This window comes from Venturia canescens, chromosome 9 (assembly GCF_019457755.1).
Source record: "Venturia canescens isolate UGA chromosome 9, ASM1945775v1, whole genome shotgun sequence".
NCBI classification, from domain to species: domain Eukaryota; kingdom Metazoa; phylum Arthropoda; class Insecta; order Hymenoptera; family Ichneumonidae; genus Venturia; species Venturia canescens.
Window position 1 is genome coordinate 21,145,910 of NC_057429.1, and position 24,270 is coordinate 21,170,179.

The window sequence follows — 24,270 nt, forward strand, 5'->3', positions numbered from 1 at the left end:
AAGCGAAAAATACCATTTGAAATGAGAATATTTCTCGTCTGGCGAACCGTCACGAGGTCGCTTATATCGATTTTTTTCCTCCGTATTCACGAAAGCTGCCAATAAGACGGATGTGTAATACGACGGGACTTCCGGATGCAGGAACTGGAGAAGGCTGAAGCGCCGCAACTCCGCCGCTGACCCGGATCTCGCGAGCGAACAAGTAAAATACGAAAAGGTTGGAGGGCTGCCGTGGCCGGAGAAATAAAAACTTGCTACATCTCTTGTGGAGAAATAGAAATGAAACTGAAGATGAAAATGGGTCTCGAGAAAATAAGAGAGAAAGATTTGCTGCTGGTGTTTCTGGGCGTATCGGGCAGGAGAATAAGCTGCTCCGGCACGTGTGCACTTGTTCCAACGATGTACCAAGTCATCGTCTCGGTAGTTATGTCTTGGAAGGCAGGAAGACCGAAAGAGTAAGAGAGAGAGGAGAAAACACCGCGTAGGGAAACTTGTCTTTGAGAAGAGCGTGGTCTCTCGAGATGAGACCAATTAGAGACACCCTTCTTGTGTCCTCCTTTGCCAATGTAGCATTTCGGAACATCTCACAGAGTGAACATTACAAAGATATACGGAAGTTAGAGAAAGATGGAAGAGTGGCACAAAACGGCGAAACGAAAGAGCACATAAGCAGCCTAGTCGACGTCGTCGTCGTCGTCGTCGTCGTCGTGGTAACGGGTGTGACGATGAAAGAGACTTCCCGCCGACCGTTTCCATTTCTTTCGCTCCCTCTCTCCTCTCTCTCTCTCTCTCTCTCTCTCTCTCTCTCTCTCTCTCTCCTTCTTTCTTCCTCGTCCATCACCTTTCTTTCGTCGTACTTGACGAAAATACGTCACGACAGGAACGCAACTTTTGCATTTTCAGAACTAAGTATTAAACAAAAGGAATTAAAACATACACGTCGCGAGAATAATTTCTAGTTTCAGAATCACATTAAAAAGTACAGCAGTGCTATAATAGTGAAAGATAAATGAGAATCGAATTTGATGCAATCAAGATATATAATCGCAGGGAGTACTAACATATATAATGCAACGGGTGGCTGAGTCGTGCAGCTCTCTTGGGAATTCTCTACGATATTATATCTATGTATTTATAGACATCGAAGAATTCTATATAGAAGATGGGTGAACCACGCACAAACCGTATTCAAGAGAACCCCGTCTCGACGTAACGTCGTTCGTATCAATCGAAAAACGAACGAGCCATTTTCTCCCTCGGATCTTGTACCGTACGTCGCACGAGACTCATTTGATTGTGTTGATGATTTTTTTATCGCCGTTGCGCACTTATCCCCGGGATAACAATTCCATGACGGATGACGTGCATATATGGAGATGGATGAGAAAAGGAGCGTTATTCGCAGCGTTGCAAACAGTTTCGGAAGGATGAATCTGCGCGCACGGGGAGTACTACACTGGATACTATGCAAATGAGATTGAAGACGAAGTTATCTTTCGCTATGGTGAATCGTTCGTGATCCATTGCTAAGTAAGAGAGACCGGAAATGATATGTGATTTGATATATTCAAGTCGAGTGATACGAGCGTACGAGAATCGTAAAGACTTGAAATTCATCGCTGCTGGGGCGTGTGTAACTCGGAAAACTCGGTCGCTGTCTGTTCGCTGCCAGCACGGATTCAGGCCGATGGGCTTTCGTTACAAGAGAGCTGGGTTATGACGCGAGAGTGCATATTGGCCACGATGGGTTTGGGAGTTTTGGGGAGTTAAACAGCAGGAAAAGGTAAAAGCGAGAGGAAAGGTCGAAATGAAGGGCGAGAGTGACCGAGAGAGCATCCGGTTTTTCTTTTGGTACTGCTGGATGCGGTATAGCCCTAGACGCGAGGGAGCGCACTGTTTCGTTTTACTTCTCTTTACACGGTATTTTCATTCGCAACGACGGTCCACCGACCCAATGAACGTAATTTCCGGCTGTCCGACTCGGGAATTCACGTCGTCGTTTCGTTCCCCATCTTTCTCCCTCTATATAGCTGCTCTTTTGGTTCTCTATCTCGTTATACTTTTCTCTGCGCTCGCTCTCGCTTCGATCATTCTCCGGCTCGGTTCCCACGAAAGCATAGACGCACATTGGCTCGATAGCAATGTTCGAAGCGCGGTTTTTTCATTCGGACATCGTTTGTCCGTGTTAACGGGATAGGTGGACCACCAAGTTTTTGAGCAGCGATCCGTAAATCGAGACTGCTGGAAACACGAGAGACTCTTGAAAAACGTAGCGAAAAAAAGAAAGAGGATGGGAAGGAAAAAATATATATATCGAACAACGCGCGCTAAACGAATGATGTATAGTAGTCCGCTGAAAGATCGACGAGCTGCTACGAGAAAAATCGAGCTTCGTCAATTAATTTCGTTCGATCGAGGCTCGAACGTGAGTTCGAACCATTTGTTATGAGTTAAAAAATGTTCGACCGTCGCTCACTGTCTTCACTACTGCGGTGTGATCTATTATTTTCTTGTTTCACCGCAGCACTATAAAGAAAACAAAACGATTCTTGAATTACTACGGAGCATCGCACCGTAGAACCGTACGAAAATTCCGGCAATATTTTCGTCTCGAGTTCGCCCGATCCCACAAACAAATATGAAGAGAGTAAATGGAAGGGCGAAAAACTTGAAGGGGAATTCATCGCGGGTTCTTATCTACGCGGTGTAGGGTGGCTTTACTCTCATCTCGCAAGGATGAGGTTCGGGCTCGAGTGATTCAATTTCATTTAAAAGCAGGCTTTGAAGGGCTTCGCGAAGTGGAGAGCGGTCCTTGTTCGTGCGGTTATATAATCGCCCTTTGGCAGAAGCAGCCAGCACACGATACAGGCATGCAGAAGAGAGACGGGCTAAACGTTTTTCTTTGTCCCAACTTTTATTCGCGTTCTCTCCATCTCCCTCTGCATCCACCCTCCTTCTTGCAGCTCCGCAAGCATCGAGTCCAAGTGAGGCTTGTGTTCTCTCCCGGGTGCACGGAAAACGGCGGTGTGCCTTATCTAAGGGTTAAATGATGGCGTTAAATCGTCGCCCGTGACTATGCATATCAAAACGAGTTTCGATGGTGGACGATGGCATGCGTGCGGAGGGAAAAAAGCAAACGAACGGGATTGCGAACGCCTGTGAAAGAGATAAAAGACGCACCAGTGCTGGTATATATAGAATCTGACGTATAGTAGATATATACGCAGTGTGGATACAGAGGTTTAAAGAGTTGATGACATCGAACGAACAAGGCGTAAAGCATTCTCTTGACGTATTATTCACGTAAAGAAATAGTCGCGCATATAAAATTATCATAAAGTTTAAGTTTATGCGTTGGACAAGTAGAAGAAAATAAAAAAGTAAGTGCGCGTATGAAAGCGAGGAGAGAATAGAACGAGGAACGGAGCAGGTGCGCGGACGAGAAGAGAAAAATAAATGATTTCGCCGTTCAGTTGACCGAAGCTACGATAGTCACGATGAGTTTGACGAGGCGTTGATCGAGCAAACTGCACCGAGTATAAAAAATAACGCAAGGGATTTGGCGCGATTAGCGCACCAATGGGATTTACCGAAGGCTTGCGTATACGCGCGCGTTGTCCGCCATGCGAATTAGTTTAGTCTCTGATAGATTGCAAGGGAGGAGGTATATAAGAAAAACGAAAAAGGATATATAAAAAAATAAAATAGAAAAAAAGGAAATTGACGTGGTCGTCGCGCGATCATCGCCCCTTATTGGTTCGGTCACGCGTCGTCCGTTGCGAATTACGACTGGTTGTTTCGACGCTGCGCATATACGACCAACCCCCCGTACTCTGGAGATACGAGGGTCGGAAGACGAGTGCTGGAAAGAGAGGGAAGGTGAAGGAGAAAAAATCGTATGACGGTGAATGGAAAAGAACGTATAGTCGAAGCGCATCGATTTGCCGTGAAAATGGACCAAGTTCGTTACGGTTACCGGTAAATAAATTGACTCGACGCAATCGAAGGCGGGGGCGGAGCAGCTTATTAGAAGAACTACATTATTTAAATAAAGATTGCGGACACGAATGAGTGAAAGACAAAGTCAAAGGTCGAATCGTCGATATTGCGGGGTTAAGTTTGAAAAGAGATATGACGTCGAGTAAGACGCGGAGGAGTCCGGCGGCGGTGGTGGCAGCGGTGTGCTACGGTGTTGAGACGAGAGTAACGGACTCGCGGTAGTCGAGTGAACGTGCGCGAGGCTTTACGGAGTAACGGCGCGGCTCGGTGACCCGATTAGCCTTCCTTTACTTCGGTCACTCTTTCAACCACGAGACCGACTCGCGCTCCCGAGTCAACTAGACGAGGGATCTCTAATCTCAAACCTATTGAATATTCAGTACGGCCGCGTTAATGAGGTTGATCCCGTCGTGTATGTCCGCGTGTACGTATAGCTAATAATACATATATAATCGCTGGGCGAGTATACACGGGGATTCGGAAGAATTCGCGGAGGTAAGTAAAATAAAAAATCGTTGAAAAAGTTGTAGAGATTCGATTGTAAAAGGATGCGGCGATTTGGGGAGAAAAGCGCGATGAGAGATTAAAGATAAATGTAAAGGTAAATGCGACTGACCTTTTCCCGCAACATATCTCTGACTCTGGTCGCTTGACTCCTGCTCCTGTGAAGCTCGAGCTGAAGTTCCAAGCATCTTTCTTGCCAATTGAGTTCCTCAACCGTGGTGGAATAGCCATCGAAGCTTTTCGAAGAACCGTAACCGGGCCTTTCTCGCGGGGATTTCTCCTTTTTGGCGTGATCGGTAGTCGGAAGAGCGGAGCTACTGGTCGTTCTGGCAGTAGCGACCGATTGGTTGGAAGCGCATGCGAGGGTCGCCGCGGCTCTCTCTATGAGTAATCGATGAGGATCGGCCACGTGATCGCGTCGATCATCGATCTGATGTTGTCTAGCGTTGAAGGAACAACTTCCGTCGATATTTGCCACTCTACTACCCGAAGTTCCAGGCTGTTCGTGAAAGGATTTTCCCAGTCGGTTGAAATTTTCAGTCGCATCGAGGGCTTTGTTCTCAAAGCTATTGGGTCCGAGATCAATAATGGCGGGGGTCGGGTAATTTATTTTTTCACCGATGTCAGCGTATTCGACGCGACCGCTCGACTCTGAGGTGAAACTGTAGGGATTGCATTTGCCAACGAGATTGGTGAGAGACTTGGCGCCGGTCGCGCTCGCCATTGTCGTCGTCGTCGTCGTCGTCGTCGTCGTCGCCGTCGTCGTCGCGGTCGTCTCTCTAAGCTCGGAGTAACCAGCACATTTAGCGCTCTCGGCGAAGCTCTTGTCCTTTTGGAAGACCAAGTTACAGGGTACATTGACGTAGGGTGAGTTTCGAAAATGAATAGGTGGCGATAACGAAGACGACGACGACGAGGAGCAAGTTTCGTTGCGACGCTGATAATGTTGATGATGATTATGATGATGACGATGATGCAGCTGATGCTGACTCGGTCTCGGCGGTGGAACGGGCGGTTGTCTAGCTCGCCTAGGCAATAACCGCGGACTCTCCGGACCGCTGGGTGTTCCGCGACAGGGTTCGGACCGCGCGATCTCGATGTTATCCCTGGTGCTGCTGGGGCCGCGAACCCCCATGCGGGGGCTGCACGGTGCAGAGCTCGAACTACCGAAATCCGAGGCGAGACGAGCGATCGGATCGAGAATCTGTGAGAGCCGGCGACTCGGTGAACCACGTATCTCGTCCATTCTACCTCACGCTCTTTATCCTCTCCCGCTGCTTCACGCACCGCTTCTCAATATCAATTTATACCCGACAATCGTTTCAAAATAATTCATCCCTCGTTCTTTCGCGCTTTACCAGCACCTTCCAAAGTTTCAAATCCCGTCTTTGCCAACGGGCTGGTTCTCGATCTTCCTCCGCCGCGTTGCTTTTTCTCCTCATTACCCGGCCAGATTCGGGACAACGACCATTTCTTCATTTATCTCACCCGAGGATTTACCCTGCAATCATTCATTAAAAAAGCTCATTGTCTCAAAATCCACTAAATAAAACATAAATGCTTAACGATTTATTTCGCGTATCAAATATACTTATTTTTTTTTCGACAAACGGATAACCGTTTTGCGATTATAGACTGCACGGCTATATACACTTGATATTTTGGACTATAATTATAGAATTACCATAAAATTATTTATTAAAGAGGTACCGCGACAAAAATTGTAGCGGCATTTGATGCATGGCACAACGGATCTCATACACTCGCTTTATAGCTACTCCTAACTGCGTGTATTCAGTCATTCATATAAAGGAAATATCAGAGAGACGGAGTCTCGATATTTCGAGATTCAGAATGATGCGACGAACAATGGGGCCCGACAATAAATTGGAGACTATTCCTCGCGGATATTAAGCCGATGCACACCATATCACCCTCGCTTACTTCGTCTTCATTCTCGTTTATAGCTCAGCGTGAGTAAGTTTGCCCGGCACCAGGCGGCACCAAATTGAAAGCTGTAACTTTTCTCTGGCTATAAGTGAGAAGCGGCGAGCATCGGAACGGTCGGCCTCTTGACGATGTTGGCTCGTACGAGCGGTGTAAGGACTATATGCGCATGATATGCGTATATAGCCGCATAAAGTAACGATGCTACAATGTGTGCGAGAGAGCAAAGACAAGAAGAAAGGGCTCTTTTTTCTCAGTTTCAGTCCCTTTCGGAAGTCTTAGTCGTCGCACTTCCACTACCTCCTACACACGGACCAAACGATCCGCGTCGTCGTACATGTATACCCCTCCGCCTTCACACCTCGCGCGGTAGTTTATTTTAAGACCGTGCCACACGTCGGCTCGAGATTCACCGGCGCGCACTCCCTTCAAAGAGAGTACGACCGAGTTGAAGTTGAAGATCGACCGCGGGACGCGCGACGACGACGGGTGGAAACGAAAAACGGAGTTGACCGGATAGTCGCTTCGGTCGAGGAGAAAAAAGTGAGTGTGCTTTAGACCACACAACTGAAGTAAAACTTTTTTCGCAACGTACAGATGTATAGGTCATTTTACCAATTATGGAATTAATTTGTGTTGGGGGGGGGGGGGGGGGGGGTACAGTCGACAGTTGAACAAATTGAGCGAAGTACTGGATCAGAAAAGGCCATTTACTGGGCAAGGAAGCCGGCAAGTCATACTGTTGCGTGACAACGCTCGACCTCACGTTGCTCGTGCGACTCAAAAAACCCTTTTGGATTTGGGATGGGAAGTTCTCCCGCACGCGCCATATTCACCAGACTTGGCACCATCTGATTTTCATTTGTTCCGGTCAATGCAGCAAGGCGCCTAGTGGATAAACAGTTCAAAACGCTGGATGATGTGCGTAAATTCGTCGATTATTTTATCGCCTCGAAGCCTGCAAGTTTCTTTCGCGACGGCATCCGTATGCTACCTGATGGATGGCGCAAGATCATAGAGCACGGTGGACAATATATTCAAGACTAAGTTCGTTGTTTGCTAATTTTTCATAATTAAAAAACTACTTATGAATCTGTAAAAATTAAGTCATACACCTAATAGTAGATACTAAATTTTTGCCACTGTCCTTTGTCACCATGGTTTGATAGGACTTGTAGGAACTTATTTCGGTTCGGGTTTATTGGGTTTGTTTAGACTTTTGGGGCTTGGTTAGGCTTTTATTTGGGCTTATTTCAGATTTTTTGGAAATGCTTAGGTTTGTTTGAGTTCCTTTGGAAATGTTGGGGAAGAGCCACACAAACCCAAGTTAAGATTTTTTTGAGAATCCTTGGGTTCATTTGGAATTGCTGGGGTTTGATCTGGCTGAGCCATGGTGGTTAGTTTGGGTTTGTTTGGGTTAAGGTGATCCATCACTTGGGCGTGTGCGAGAGAAAAAACTGCAAAATGGTTGCACGGTTTACTCGGACACCCTTGATTTTTTGAGAAAAATAAAGGTTACACCTTGTTCTCTGATAAAGTGAGAATGGCGTGTAATTCATATTTTCTTTCAAATATCAAGCTACTCAGAATAAACCGTGCAACAGGATTTTTACCGACTGAACAAGTGATAGAGCCCAAACAAACCCCAACAAGGCCAAACAAACCCAAGTATGGCCAAAACAAAAAAAAATTATATGGCTTCTGTTTCACGTGATCCCCGAGCCCATAGCTCGTGCCAGCGGGGCAGGGTGTTGAAATTGTGGTTTTTCTGGGTTTGTTGGGGTTAAACTCAAACTAGCCCGAAATAAACACCAATAAGGCCAAAACAAACCCAAGTATGGCCGAACAAAAAAGAATTATATGGCTTCTGCTTTCCGTAATCCTTGGGCCCATAGTTCGTGCCAGCGGGGTAAGATGTTGAAATCGTGGTTTTTCTAGATTGGGGGTTGTTTGGGTTGAGCTCAAACTAACCCCTAATAAACCCCAATAAGGCCAAACAAACCCAATACTATTTTCAGTGACAAGGAAAATATTCTACGCATAACAAAAAAAATTGTCATCATTTTTAATATCGTAAAAACAATAAAAACACGATGAAATTGATAATTCGATCTCATGGGCGCGGCCGGACAGCCGCGCCCAAACGTCCCCGCGCCGAAACGTCCTGCTCCCTTGTCATGAATATTCGCTCGTAACATTATTCAATGACAAAATTATAACTGATATGATTCCATTAGAAATTTGTCGATAAACTTGCGAGCTGGCTATGCGGGCAGCTGGTACATATCGAAAGATTGACACGTTTCAAAGATTTTCGTCAAGTACGAGCGCTTCCGTGCGAGAAGTACAGTCAACGAAAAATCCGTGCACATATAGCAGTCAAGGAAATGTATGTAATGTAGTAGAGTTGCTACAGTAAGAGAGTTTCAAGTGAGAGATGACACGATTCCAAATTGCTCGATGTAATGTTGACACCCTGCCCATGAAACAAGGGGGCCTAACCCAGGAATGCAAGTAATGGATGACACTGAAGTTTACAGTGTTCGAGTCCAACGAAATGATCGAAAAAAACTCGCCGATAATTTTAGTAATTCTCCAATTCTGTTATACCTGCCTTATTTGCAATCTGTAGTTTTTCAGTCTACATCAATGATTCGTGAAAAAAACAAATTCATGAATGACAAATGTTATTTTCGTTAATTTCGTTGGACTCTAATTTTGCTTTATCATTGTTATTGTTGCCGCGAGGGAATGAGCGAAGATTGTTTTCACGATTAAATGTACAACGATACTGAGATACCCCCGCTATTATCTAATCGTTGAATCAGCCTCGTAATATTTCATTGGGCAACCAGCAAGGGGGCTGCAACGCAGGCATGAAAAAGTATATATCATGCGCAAAAAGAATGAAGCGAAGCGTTTGAATTTTTTGGAGCTACCTTTTCTAAATTTCTTTCGCTCGATGACCAAAGATTCCGTATTCCGAATGGGAGCATATATGAAGGGCGAGACGAGAAGCAAAACATAGAAATAAGTTTTTCAGTGACCATGCAAGTTTTATTCAAGCAACCCTCGTTTCGGGTACGAAACTTTTTCCTACCGTCGTAACGCGTAACCAACTCTTCGACGAGCAAACAAAAATTGACTCGGCTTTCTTTTACCCTTTTCTCATTTTCGATGGAAAATCATGAAGAACGTTAAAGGTAATAGCGATGGTGAGGGTGAGAATAGAGAAAAACTTAAAAGTCCTTGAAAACGAGTATGCATGGAAACATGCGGCTCGAATCTTGTCTATTATATTTGTTTAAATCATGGCGACTCCCGCGCAAAGGATGCAAACAGTAGTAATTGATCCGAGACAGCCGAGCAACGAATATAACTCTTGATTTCTTAATTGCCGCATGTGCGGGAAAACAAAAGAGAGAAGAGCAGAAGGGCGAGAGAAGCATGTAGATTACGTATTCATAGGAGCGAAGCATTATGACTCTTGCACATATATTTCTTGCCTTTTTTTTTTGCTACCCTCTAATCTTCCCGCTTTTCTCTTCTCCCGACAAACTTCTCCTCGCCCTTTGGCTATTCCCGTCGCGGGTCCTCTACATTTTTTCCCTTATTCCTTTACTCGTCGTGCACACCCTACGAAATGTTCTCTTTTTCTCTCGCTCTAGCTATAGCTCTTTCATATATTACATTTATACTCTGTACCTTACATATTTACATGTATAATGCACGCAGGGCTAACATGCAGCCTGGTCTATGAGCAGACGCCTCTCTTCCGCATCTCGAGGAGGCTTCTTTCCTCGGCTGCATGCTGCTCGTTCATGAATAAATTTTATATTAACTTGCCAACGAAACTGTCGTACCTGCTCAAGTTATACCTCGATCATATCGCCTATGAAACGCAGTCTCACATTTAACAATCCCGTTCGCATGCTCCGACTCTTGAAAATCTTCTCTTCACTATTTAACGTTATTGTTACGTAGCCCCGTCCACATCGAATAGAAACGAAGCTCGCGTATCGCGCGCTTCGTTTCTATAGCCCGATTGTTTCTTATTGTCTTCGCATTTTAACCCCATTACTTATAAATTTTATTTGCTTTGTCGAGTCACCATTAAGACTCGGAGCCAAGGTGCGGAAAGGGGCTGTACAGCGGAACGCTTGGGTAACCTCTTGGGTAAAGCCACGATTTTATCGATTGCTACGACAAAAAAGATTCATATTGGCGAGCAATATTGCGACCTACGGAGGCTCAACGACGGGATGACAGCGCTCGACTATCATCGCGTTCTATACGATACCGGGGATGTAATACTTATTGGAAGTTCACACGGTGAACGTTCCGAATATCGATCGGTTAGGAGTCGGGGCTGCTGAGTGTAAGGGCCAGAAAACAAATATATTCAAAATATCTATGATATTTCTTATGGTTGTCAGAAAGGAATATGGAGGTGGCGAAGCAGCCAGAAGCAAGAACGACTGTAATACTTTTTCTGTGTAGGAGGTGCGTTTTTTTGTTTTCCTTCTATCACGTTCATCCGTTCCGTTCGGGCCAGCATCCCGAGGGCACATGTATTATTTATCCTTTTGGACAGATCCTCCTCCTTGGCGTATACGAGACAGCAGCAGCAGCAGCAGCAGTGGTAGCAGCAAAAAGAAAGCATATTCTACGCAGGAGCCATCCATATCAGGCCTTTGCTATACGATTTTCTCCTCTTTTCCACTATTTCAGGCAAAATTTATCCGAATATGCCGGACGCAGCCGCCGCACCCGAGAGGTAAACCGAGAAAAGATCTCGCGTCACCCTAGATTCGGAGCGAGGAGAAAAAAAATCACCCTTTCCTCTCTCTCTCTCTCTCTCTCTCTGCCCGCGATATACCATGCATACACCGCGTACGGAAAGGAGCTTTCGTTATTTATTCGAGCAGGTCCTATATGCTAAGTCGCCAGAGTGACGCGGGTAAAAAAAAGCGATAAAATAAGGGCAAGAGAGCCCGTATATAGAGGACATCGGGCCATTATCCATCCCCAGGACGGATTCCAACAGGGCGTCAGCGTTCAGGAAGCAAGAAAATATGATTCTCCATCGATTGTCTTTTATCGTATTGCTTTGTGTGCTCCGGAAAGATTGATCCGTGAGAGTAAAATATGTCAAGACGAGCTATAGACGTGCTTCGAACGATTTCCATGGTTATTTCGAGGTGATTGAGAGTCGAGCCGAAATCCGCCATTGTATTTTTTCTTTTATTTCAGGCGATTCCGGAGTCACTGTATTTCGAGTATGATCAAAAGTACGATTGGTGCGATCTCGATGGTACACGAGAGCAGGGAGGGGGGGGGGGGAGAGAAGAGATCTCGTAAACCCTCTCGCGCGGTGAACCATCGTCGGAGAAGTCTCTCGTAATCGATTCTATACTTAAGGAGAGAGAGAGAGAGAGAGAGAATAGGAGATGGAAAAGGATAAGGCTCGTGAATCGAGTTTCAACTTTTCTCAACAGCTTGTTTTAAAAGTTGGCCGCGTCGTCGTCGGGGTGAAACATCGAGATAAAATGACTTTGCTAGCTATGCCTTCGAGATGGATCGACCTATCACTTTTTTTTATTCTTCCGAGTTTGCCAAATTTTGTCATTTTCTTCCCTCGGTCTCGTCGACGTAATACAAATATGTGACGAAAATATAAAACAACAATCACCCTAATTTAAAAACAATTATACCATCATTCAATATAATATTTTTTCTCATTACTGAAAGAGGTCGCGGTGGTTATAACCAGTACCACGCACAATAGTATAAGTACTTTGAAATGGATAAAAAAAAAAAACGTAAACCCTCATCTGTGATCGAGCGCGTTGAGTTTTATTCACTGTGACAATGAGTACGAGTGAGTGAATGATTGAGAGAAGGAGAGGTACGACTACGCATTGCCGAAGCGTAGCTCTCGTTACGTGAAAGTCGCGACTTGCTCGCTCTGCTCAACCACATTAGTCGTTGACTCGAACCGTTGGGCACTGCAGTTCTGTGTGCCCGTCGTTCCATTTCCTTTAATTCCTGCGGTTATCCTGGGAGGAGGAAAATGAAAAACAAAAAAGAACGTGCCAAAATAGAAAAGCCTATGGAGGCCTTTTCAACGATCGACGAAAATCGAAGAGAAAAAATGTTTTCAATATTGATAAACGTATAAAAGAGAGATTTATCGAGAAAAAAACAATGAATTATTTTGTACAATAAGAAAAAGCATGAGAATGAAATCTGCGACGGTGACTTAAAGCGAGAAAGCTCATCGTCGCATTCCTCCCCTCTCCTTCTACCGGCTCTTATTCTTCGCTAATCTTTGGTGCGGAGAGAGTTGAGAACTTTGTTTGGGCTTTTTTGCGATAAAAAGGCGTTAGGCATTTGTCTAGCGATGTACTATATACGTAACAAGGGAGCAGCAGGATAATATCTATGGATAATCGAATCTAGCTGAAAATGGGGAGAGGGAGCGTGTCCCAAGTGCGATAAGCTTTGTCCGTATACATGCATGCCATACGTAGTACACGTATACGTAATAAGAAATAGAAAGACGTTCGCAGTTGGCACGAAAGGAACATTAGTGCTCCTGTGCGTGCTCTCGTATATAAAAGAGGAAGAGAGAAAATCGTGCGTGTGTCGCTTTTATATATAAATTATAAGAGTTATAAGTGAATTTTGGGCGTCTCTGTACGCGCGCAGCGCGCGCGTTAAACCAAACTCCTGGGGGAAACGAAATGAACGAAAAAAAACATTATGTGTAATTGACCAATTTTTTATTTCACCAAGTATCGGTGCAGGTTGAAAAACTGCGAATTGTAAATTCGGCAGGGAACGAAATTGGAGAATCACTGGAAGTATTGAGGGGTTTTTTGCAATAATTTCGTTGGATTCTGGGACAACCACGGCCTGAACATATTATATATAATATTCTCAACGTAAAATAGGGCCTATGACGGGGGGATAGGAAGAAGGAAGAGAGGATCGAGATTGGAGTCTCTCGTTGTGCGTACTGAGCTCTCGGACTCTCCGCCGGCTCGGTGGTTACTACCGTATCGGGTGTGCGGCGCGCAACGAACGGCTTCCTGCTCCCTGAACTCTTCCTATACATCAGCCAATATATTCGTTACATATCGCCTGTATATACCTACGAATTACGCCTATATGACTTTACTTTTGTATATATATATATGTAGACTCATACAGTAATAGCGAAGCAAAACGAAGCAAGTGAGAAAAATAAATAAATTCGTATGTTATTTAGCCAGCGCATTATTTTGTAAGGGTACGGTGTATGCGCGTTCGCCGCATGTGTAATATATAGTGCCGCGGATGCCGGGGCTGGTCACGTTGAAAAATAAGCTCGTTTTCATTCGTTTTCTCGGTACGAATCTCGTCTCCGTCCCGCTGTCCCCGTATGTATGCTCTTCGTACACCGACCGTCCTCAACATTGCGGCGCGATATACTACATATTTGGTTTAATATTCTCGTTAATTTGCCGCGAGTATAATATGACATGACGCGCGAGACAACGCATGCATGCATAGGCAACCAAAAACCAACCAAAATTATGCACAGATAGTTGAAAAAATAGAGGGGTATATGCGCGAGGAAAAAAAAACGAGCGTACCGTCTCCGTCCGCTCGACGAATCTTCGGAGAACGGTTGCGACAACCCAACGTTTGTACTTCGCATTAAAACGTAGGCAGATATCTTGATTGCGAGGAAAAGAGGAAAAAAGTGAGAAGGTCGCGTCAAGAAAAATTTAAGAGAACGTCGTCACGCCACAATTTTTACTATTATTAATTTTCATCATTGTTATTATCGATGTTGCGTGTATACCTCGTAGTAATAACGATAATAACAATAATACGAAAATAGAAATAAATATACCGAGGCGAAACCCGTCAACCTACGCGCCCGACTCGCATTTTTCTATCCCCATTTTCAATTCAAGGATGAATTGCCCAACGATAAGTAGGTCACGTTAAATTCCTCCTTTTCCTCTACACAAAGGGAACAGGGGTGCACAACTTTTGAAAAAAAAATCTTCATCGACCCTTTATCGAGGCAAAGTGCGCCGGTATGATTTATCATTTTTTCCTTTGTAGCCGTAGAGAAGAGCCGCAGGCAATGTCCTGTCAAATGATCGTGCATGTGACGATACACACGTTGCCTCGAGAAGCACATTCTCCAGGGTGCGAAAAAAATTAATTTTTCTTTCGGGTCTAATAATTGTTTCAGGAAAATCGACAAGTACTCACCGAATTCTGAGGATCGAACGAACCGTCGACGAAGCTCGAAATAATTCGACATTTTTCAGCTCCATCGCGTACTATAATCTCAAAAACTTGGGAGCCAAATAGACGACAACAAAATAAAACACTTGCACCAAATAAATGATGATGAAAAGAACACACTGGCACTGAAAAAAAAAACAACACTCCACTGAAACACTCGTTTTCAATATCCGCACGATATATAACTTGACGCGTTGCGTCAATTTTCTTTTCAATCCATGCTTCCACCGAATAGCTAGTTCATATTCCGGAGCGTTGACTCTTTTTTCAATTTTTCAAATCTCTCTTTCTCTCTCTCTCGATATATATATATATATACACATATTCATGCACGAGCTCTTGATCCGGAGACTCTGCATGGACACGTTACTTCAAGAGCGATCTCTTGTGTCTGAGCTCTTTCTCTTGCTTTTATTGTCGTTGTTAAAAAAAAGGATGAAAACTGGGTGTAAGATTCGCCCCGAATATTCGTTATATACGCGCGTTACGTGGCCGGTCACGACCGTGCGAACCTACACGGAAAAACCGTTGTTTAGGATTGACGAGTGGCGTGTTAGTGTGTCCCTGCGTCCGTCCTTACCTGTTTGCGCGTGTATATATGTGTGTGTGTGTATGTCTGTCATGCACATCCGTGTTGAGCGATGTCTTTTTTTAAAAGAATTCAATAGCAGCTTGGCTTTTTCGGAGCACAATCGTGTCACGAAACGCGCTTACGAATATGTTTGAGTTAAAAAATAAATAACTCTCGAGCGAAAAGATCCGTGGATAACGACGACGATGATGATGATAATGATGATGATATACGAGTGTGTGCGAAAAAGACATAACATAACCGTGTAAGTGCGCGAAAGTCGGCGAAAGGCCAACGACGACTGGAGCGCCGACTGGGGGCAGTCCCCTAGCCGCCGTGCGCACCGCCATTTTGTCCTCCCTCTCTCTCTCTCTCTTTATACCTTGCGTTGTTGTTTTTGCCGACTCCTTCTCTTTTCATCGCATATAAAAATAGATCGTTCTTATACATATATGAGCTTGCAATGGATCGTGATTCCCCTTACCGACCGAATTTCAGTGATTCCGCAAGTTTGGGAGGCATCTCTCGTCTTTTAACAGTCATTTTCATAAAATTTTAAGCATATACCTCATGGTGTATATGACCCCAAATTACAAATTCGATACAGCGAAACAGAAATTTTGACTGTTTGTAATTTGATTTTTTCAAAACAAGTAATCGCATGAACTATTCTGATGACAAACGGTGTAATATTAACGATTTATATAAATATTAAATTTTTATACTCATCGATCGATAAAAAGTACGCTATAATTTTCTAGTCATTTTATTTGCCGTACGAGAGCGCTGAATGTCACTTTCTACCGTCCTACATTATTAACGCGGCAATTTTGATCATCGGTCCCAAGGGGTTGACTTTGCTTTTTCTCTTACGCTTCTCTTGAAAAAAGGCTCGTTCTCTTTTTTCGGTTCTTAGTGTGCTGCGTCAATGCGGTGTACGATTATGGACGCTTTCGGAGCGTGAGATTAAAGAGTATGCTCTCTGTCTGTATTCAACCAACTGTAATAAGAACCGTACAACTAAAAAGAAATATTATTATAGTCGAATGAATTAGACTTTATTACATTATTCATCAGTTTTATTTAATTTGAAAATAACGAATACATACGTAACAATGTAAGGAATATCGGCGCGAAGCCTCACTATAACATATGAAATGCATTGTTCGAGAGTTAAGAGTACACAGCACAGTATTTTTTTAAGAGTCATCTCGTTTATGTGTCTTTTATTATTTAGAGCTAAAGGTAAAGTGATAAAAAGTAATTGGCAGTAATAGAGTGAAAATGTGAATAGTTTTATCATTCATTTAACCTCGCGATAACGCCAACTCGGATCATGTAATCGTTCCAACGAATTCGGTCGTGTCGGATCATTCCAAGGAATAAGGTACGATACTCGATCCTCCGTGACCTCTTTGCCCGTTGGATATTGACTGGTAGAAACGACGGTTTCTCATATTATATATTATCCTCTTTAGTTTAGATATTAGTATTATAATTGTGTATAATTTTCCGTCATAACTATTCTAGTACGAAATAATAAATGGAAAAATTTACACGGGAGGCAATGTCGAGTCGAACTTTTTGCACGTTATAAATTGGAGCATCTTGTCATTGTACATTGGATCCGTAATGCCTTCGAGCTGCAATGCGACTTCGTGCATTGCTGCCTTATATCTCACGATAATCAAACGAGCGCATGCAAATTCTCGAGGCTCGATTGCAATGAAAAGTTTCTCGGACAACCAGCGTTTCACATCGTAGGGTAGTCCGCTATTCTCATCATAATTTTCCAATAGATGTTTGAACTCTCTTACGCACAAATTGGTTATCGTCAGTGGTTCGAAGATTTCATAATTGTAACATTTGTTAAAAACCTGCGGAAGACAAAAAAAAACGACAACAATTCTTCATAATATTTCTTGATGTCACTGGGAGCTTTCCAACCTGCAAAACAGCCAGGAACTCACATCAGATTCGTCCATTTGATGATCTCCGTCTCCTGACAACGCGGTCGCCCACGTGAACAGAGCTGCAAAAGCAACTGCCTGCTTATTAGCCATGTAGCTAGAAAATGTGTAGAAAAAATGGTTTATCATACTGGAAATACATTCCAGCTGCGTTGGGGGATCATTTAGTTTCCTCAGAACTTGCGACGCATTGTTTCGGACTTGGATATTATCATCGACCAACAAATTCAGTAGGGTTGTCCACCAATCCAACAGTAGCCCTGACAAATTGTAATTGATATAAATATTATTTTCAAATTCACCCTTTACTTGTGATATTCGACAAGTATTTCGATAAATAAATATAAAGCAATGATCGCGAAGGGCGACGGAGGGATTAAATAAAAGAAAAAAAAAAAAAATTAACGATCATAAAAGTGACACGAAAACTCACAATCATCGGCACAAGGATCTTCCGGGTCTGGTAAGAGATTGTAGAGGACACTTGAAACAGCGAGCCTGCACGCCGTGTCCGCGGAACCCATCCAAGAATGATCGTGGAAAGTTTTGTAGATCGTCCGTTTTTCTTCAGTGCCGAGGCATTCGGCCTTGAGTAAAGTGGGAGAGCAGTAATAATTAAAAACAAGTTGCTGCTCCGAAGCTACGCCCCACGTCCCTATCCCCAATAACTTGTTTCAAAATCGTTAAATTCAAATTTAGCCGCGGTGGCCCGAAGATGAAGAATAAATAAATTGAATTAGCAAAAACCTTAGGCTCCGGTCGCAATTGTCCATAAATTTCTCCAAGAAGTCTCAAGAAATGGGGGCTTTCCGGATAGCAATTTTTGTCTAAATAAGAAACAAGAGGAGTCATAAACATGACGGTCACGCTATACACGAGATCGGCGTCAAGAGCAGTTGCTGGTTTATCCGTATTTCCCAGTCTCGTTAAAATTTCATAGAAACAATCGTAGATGGCATTTTGTAGCTCAGGATCGACGTTTTCACTCATGTTTTCGATTGCCATGCGAATGATACCAATAATAAATTGATGATCATTGTCCATTGCAATGAGGTTTGGAAGCGCAGTCCATGCGACGATTCGAACTCGCACATTCGTATGTCTGAGTAGCTTGATCCAAGTTAATCTTCGATTATAAGCAATTCCATTGGCATATTGCTCGTTGAAAATTCTATTTTCCATAACATTGATGAAAAATTTAGCGAGCACGAGTTCATAAACTTCTCGACCGGGTCGTTGTTTCAAGCGATCAGAATGCTCCAGATGAGGTCTCAATCGATGAAATATTGTTTTCACCTCATCAGCATCCAACAAGTCAGCGAGCTCCGAAAGAGCAGTGACGTGAGCGCTAGCAAGAGGGAAACAAGCGCATTTGTCGTTGTCACTTTCAAGATTCTCAATAATCCAATGAGTACCCTTGAGAAATCGCTCGACCTGAGATTTTGTCAAATCCTCCATCTCGAATTGAGGAGCCTTCGTGATCTCGAGAATCTGGAGCATATAACCGTGCATCGCGTTCAACGACAACTTTCCCGGCATTATTTTTTCAAAAAGCTCGACGGTCAAGCTCCGTACAGTTCTTTTTGTCAACAGCGGTACTAACGCGCGAGCTGCGAGTTCACGAGTCTTGTAGACTTTACTCTTTGCGCACGCCGATACCAATTGTATGAATTCGTCGATCTGAAACACATTGATTCCATTAAAAAATTATCACGAAACTAAGAATAATAAAAAAGAAGAAAAAAAAATAAACAAAATGCATGGATCAAGCTGCTTCTAACCAGTGTAATTCAATTATAGTCGTTAATGTTCCTTTTTCAAAGATACCAAACTATAACAGAATAACTTACTTTCCACTTGGCATCCGCTTCGTCCAAATTGAAACTCGGATAAAGTCGCGACAGGAGAAGCAAGATAGATTGAACGCTTGGTTTAATAAGAGTGTCACTCGAATCGACGAAGGTTCGTAGATGTTTCAGCATAAACGGTAAAAGACTCGGATATCTCTCGAAGAATATTCTTCCGGTCATTTTATTATGCAGGGTGAGATTAACGTGATCCTTCGTTCTCTGTACCCCGAAAATACGAGTTATGAGAGAACTAAAGAGCAGAGTCGCTGCGTTACGTTCCTACGATCGAAATATGGTTTACCATTAATTTTTTTTTTTTTTTCAACGGGGTCGGTGATAGCGGTAGCGATGGGAAAAATTAAGCCAACTAACCGCCCAGGTTTTTCCATCGTAACTACGAATCGCTGCGCTCAAACCATCGGCAGCATAAGTTCTCGACAAACCGCCCAGTTGGGCATGTTTGAAAAGAGCTCGAAGTATATTCAACGCGTGAGTCTTAATTTCCGTTATTGTTACGTAATTTCTTTTGGACATGTCAGGGGGGCTCTCACTATTGTTTAGATCTGTATCTTGCAAATCGGCGAATATAGTTTTCTCATACAAAAGAGATTTTGTCGTCGTCGTCGATATTCCAGTACTTTCCTCGAGGTCCGTGAAACCGAGCAAGATTTTCATCGTCGGATGAAACACCGCGGATGCGGGACAACTCTGTACAGATGGATCTGACGAGACCAATGCCTAAAATACTTTCGATTATTTCTTCGAATAAACACCAAATAAATAGAATTATTTGAATTTCTCTTTTTCATCATTTGAAATGATTAATGACCGAGATCTCACCTGTACCATGAAGGGAATACCGGCGCTCCGCCTTGTGGCGCACAATTTGGGATTGCCCGGTGTCAAGCCTGAGATTGCCAGTAATAAATGGTGCAGCCAGATTCTCGGTAATTGTTTGAGAATTTGGTGACTCGAACGCCAGAGCCTATAGCATAATTGTTCAAAACCAACGTGAGCCTGCTCGAACGCTCCTCTGTGTTTTGTTTCGAACAGGAGACTGACGAGATGTTCTCCGATTTCAACCAATTGTTTCTCATGCAACAGACCGTTTGGTGAGTCGTCCTGAGTTATCGGTGACTTGGACGACAAGTGGCCGAACAGAAGACTTACTTCTTTTACCGTTCGCCAGGAACAAAGTAGTACCATTTGTGGCGTCACGGTTGTCATTCCGTTAGCATCAGGCACGATAGACGATAAAGCGTTTGATTCCATGTCCATCGGAAAATGGCCTTCGGGCGACGAATTATTAACGATTTCCGAAACTGTCTTATTCAATCGGAATGATATTTCTATTATTTCCGATATTGTTTGTTGCCATACTTGGAAATTTTGCTCAATAACTTTTCTTAAAGAACAAATTGAAAAAATCAGGGAACAGTTTCGTCGATAAAAATTGCTGCTGATAGTATAATTTGTTTATATTACCTCAAATCACAGATACCCAATAAATTTCGAATACAAAACAAGTAGCCGTAGAGAGAGTGCTTCCCGGCTGCAGCAACAATATTCGTTTCTGCTAATTTTAGCGGAGCCTGGAGAAAAAAAAAAGTTACAGGAATGTAAAAAATTAAAAGTACCAGTCTCGCTGGTTGTATATTTTTCACAATATTTTACCTTTAGTTGCTCAAGCACTATTAAGATCAATTTCAGCGTCGATCGATCGACCGTTTCATCAGGTATATTCCCAATACTTGTTGAAAATTTTGACAGTACTTGATTTATCACAGGTGAAAGAAGAGAAATTTTCAATATATACGAGGCTGTTATGCTATCTATCGGCCTCATGCAATCAGCCAGATTCAGAGCAACATGAATTTTTTTCTCTACTTCATCAATATCATCCAATTTCATAAGAGAAGGATTTATTTCCTTGGCAATTTTGTATATTATTTCCTTGTTAGCTTCATAGGTGTCAGTGTACAAACACTCCAACAATTCTGTAGCTTGATGAACCGTCCATGGCAATTCTGGGAATTCCCCATCTAATATATCTTGTCCAAGCTGCAACATCAGCAAACTTGATTTTTTTCTGTAGTTGGTGGATCCGAGAAGCAAGCCATTAATGCAAATATGGCGATAAGATTTCAAAAATTCCCTGTAATCTTCGACGTGAGCTTCCGCAAGCCGGGCAGATGCAGCAGCCTCTTCTCTCAGCGATTCATAAAGTTCATGTTTCGTGTCTACCTGACTCTCGTTCTCTCTCATCTTTATCTCTTTAACAATGCATCGGCGCAATACCGCCAAGCTTTCTTTTAGTCTTTTCAGGGCCTTGCAAAGAACGAAAAGTTTTACTTTCATTCAAAGCCATATTGAGATGGTAAAGTGATCAATCGATCTTACCTTCTTAATTAACGGCACATATTCAAATCGTTCTGCGAGATTATAAGTCAAAAATAGCGTGACAAAAGTCAGATCCGTTTTCGAGAAAGCTTCGGTACTTTTTTTCGACTCTACCAGGAGTGCAAGAGTATTGAGTCTGATCTGTGTAATAAACATGGAAAATGACGTGACACTTTGATGTTATTGTTGCAGAGATTGTTCTGAATTCTAACCTCGTCATTGTGATGTTTTAGATATTCAGTCAACAAACTGAATTCCAATGTGTTTCTCCAATGAGTCTCCTGATTATCCAGACTCTCGCGGTTATCCAAATCACCGGCATTCTTTAATGCTCGTAGCTCTTTCAAGAACTTTAATGTATCGTCCTCGTTCATTTTGTGAATGAAGATCGGGGATGAATGACGGATAATAGGCAAGACACGTGAATAAGAACTCGCGCGCGTACTAGAAAATAGAAAGACAGATCTCGTATTTCGTATTAATAATCCCGTGTTGAAGTCAAACGTGTGAACGTGAACACCGGCTATTAGATCGTTCGTATACATCATATACATATGGTACAGTATTGCTGCTGCATGGTCCTGTACTCGATTGTCAACAAAGTTAAGAACTTCCGTCGTCGAATCTTTTGTCTCGACGATGTGGCGGTTGCTGATACAACAGAGCTCTTCCTGACCGACGTTATTCCAATAGGATCTTCCCCCCACCACTCTTGACAAATTTTTTCCCACCGAGTTTTCTCTCTTCCTCGATCTTTGACCTGATCCCTACGCGAGCGTATATATATATATATATGAATGACTCTTTTGTTCCCAAGTCCGTCTAACGGTAAACAGTTACATCAACGAGCTCTGAAAATCTTCGATTTCATTGATCTAAAATAATTTAATCTTTGTTGAAAATATTCTGTAGGCGTTCTAAATTTATTTGTCTGGACGACGTTCAGGCAAACCTACATAGAAAGTTGTAGAACGTCGAGAGTTTCCTCGGGTAAAGAAGGAATGGTTAGGTTGGTAAAGGAGATCCCTATGTGCAGTGCGTGGCTGTGGAAAATATTGGGATCGTTGAGTTTCGTCTTCGGTACGGTCACAGACTAAAACTGCCTCGACGGATTCATCGCGTACTGGTGATGTTGACAACGAAAACGACCGCGGCGACATCTGTGCTTAACATTTGGAACTAGACACTGACGTTAGAGACCTGCGTTAGACTAAGGTCTTTTCGCGACCGTAAACGTGCGCCGTAAACCCGTAAACCGTAAACGATCAGTAGCCGTCTGGCGGTGCATGCGAAAAGGCGTTGAAGTCCCTGCCATCTCTAGGATTTAACAGACACGAATTTTTTCGAACAATCTCCACCTTACCCGGACATGGTGCGTGAACGTGCTCATGGACATGAAATACTCGGAGCGCTCTTAGTGGCCGGAAGCAGAAGCTTGCTCTCATATCCACCAAACAAACGACCTGTACGTTCCGTGTCCGAGGGTTCTTGAGTTCCTTGATTATTTGATACTATATAAATACAGAAGTCATCCTATTACCAAACCTCTGTAATTAATTATGTATATCTGACTTTTTTAAGTGTAAATAGTTATTGAGACCCTTGTTGGTGATGGTTGGATCCAAATCAAAGCTTGTGGGAAATGAATTTGATGGAATTTGATAAAAAACAATAATTTGTGGAAAATTGGCTGATTTTTTAGTAATATTGAGATATTATGATTTCTCAAACACCTATAATCGGAGCAAAATCACTTGTCGCGATCACACAAACTTCATAGGGATAAAAAGTTTGTCGGATGCTCGTTAATTAGAAAAATATGAAAAAATTATTCCTGCGTGACGTCCACCGATTTTTCTCAATAAGTTGTGAAATATATATCACATACCGCTGTCGGAGCATTGGTCAAAGCGCGCTAGTTTTCCATTTTACGATATTTGTTGTTTTTGTTGTTGTTGAATTTTCGTTCATTGTATAATATAAAAACATAAATATGCGTGTAAAACAAACCGCAATTGTATCTTTTCAAAGTCTGAAACGCGTTATGAAAAACAATTGAACATTCGATCGCAAGTTTAGTATTCTCTATTATCGGATGAAAGCTAATATCTATATATCAGGTGAAAAATAATTGGATTTGAAAGGAAGTACGCTCAGATCGGTATAATATAGATGTAATCTTTTCGAATAAATTTCGAAAATTTCGAAAAATGACCTGCGACGTCTGCTAGTTTTCACGTTGGAAACAAAAATTGATGATCCGATATAAACAAAAATTTGTCGCAAACCTGGAGTTTAATTCCTGGAATTCTAAAATATATAAAAGCCCGTTCTCTTGGTTTAAAAAAATGCTTTCTCATCCGATAGCAACGAGTCTCTGGATACCTGCTCGGGCAATTTAGTTTCGGCTGTTGAATCATCACAGTTTTTTTCAATCAAAATTTATGGAATGTATGGTGTTTTGACGATGGTATATACACATATATCTCTTTCTACCGCGCACGTGTGCGGTAGAAAATTCTACCACGGGTAACCGCTAACCGCCAAGAGGGGTACGGGGTTCAACCTTTGGACCAGCAAGTTTTTCAAGCTGTTTCCGAACCATCGGGAGCGCAGAAAAACGCTGACCGGAAAAATTACGTTAGTATGTTGCGCGCGCGCGCGCGCGTGGACGCGGACTCCAGGAATCGAATCCGGACTCACTGGTCCGTGGTGAGCC

General features: G+C 43.0%; 2 protein-coding genes across 8 annotated transcripts in view; both read right to left on the bottom strand.

Annotated features, from left to right (window-relative positions):
- Positions 1–15,619, bottom strand: part of LOC122416356 (uncharacterized protein CG43867) — a 69,885-nt gene extending 54,266 nt beyond the window's left edge. For 5 of the 6 annotated variants that reach the window (XM_043429223.1, XM_043429220.1, XM_043429219.1 and 2 more), the window contains exons 1-2: positions 14,725–15,619; positions 4,616–6,004 (exon numbers count right to left, since the gene is read on the bottom strand). In XM_043429223.1, coding sequence (XP_043285158.1) covers positions 4,616–5,749 — 1,134 coding nt within the window. In that variant the 5' untranslated portion in view covers positions 5,750–6,004; positions 14,725–15,619. The remainder of the gene's footprint in view (positions 1–4,615; positions 6,005–14,724) is intronic. The other variant, XM_043429218.1, reaches the window with a different exon arrangement.
- A 326-nt stretch (positions 15,620–15,945) lies between these two features.
- Positions 15,946–22,131, bottom strand: THADA (Thyroid adenoma-associated protein homolog). Of its 2 annotated transcripts, XR_006262054.1 has the most exons (13): positions 21,764–22,131; positions 21,552–21,692; positions 20,826–21,479; positions 20,637–20,743; positions 19,992–20,556; positions 19,524–19,889; positions 19,152–19,430; positions 18,049–18,981; positions 17,735–17,888; positions 17,302–17,561; positions 16,889–17,208; positions 16,441–16,764; positions 15,946–16,331 (listed from the first exon to the last, which is right to left on the bottom strand). XR_006262054.1 is itself a non-coding variant. In XM_043428743.1 (12 exons), exons 1-12 carry the CDS (start codon positions 22,103–22,105, stop codon positions 16,635–16,637), a joined length of 4,251 nt encoding a protein of 1,416 aa, XP_043284678.1. In that variant the 5' UTR covers positions 22,106–22,131; the 3' UTR covers positions 16,393–16,634. The 2 variants fall into 2 exon arrangements, 1 of the variants encoding a protein (XP_043284678.1); XM_043428743.1 differs by lacking the exon at positions 15,946–16,331 and having other exon boundaries at positions 16,393–16,764.
- Positions 22,132–24,270: the final 2,139 nt, after the last annotated feature.

Coding starts and splice junctions, on each gene's coding strand:
- THADA (XM_043428743.1), bottom strand. CDS start 22,105: ATGTATATGATGTATACGAACGATCTAATAGCCGGTGTTCACGTTCAC. Junction 21,480..21,551: donor ATGTGCCGTTAATTAAGAAG/GTAAGATCGATT, acceptor GTTCTTTGCAAG/GCCCTGAAAAGACTAAAAGA. Junction 17,889..18,048: donor AATTGCGACCGGAGCCTAAG/GTTTTTGCTAAT, acceptor ACTTTACTCAAG/GCCGAATGCCTCGGCACTGA.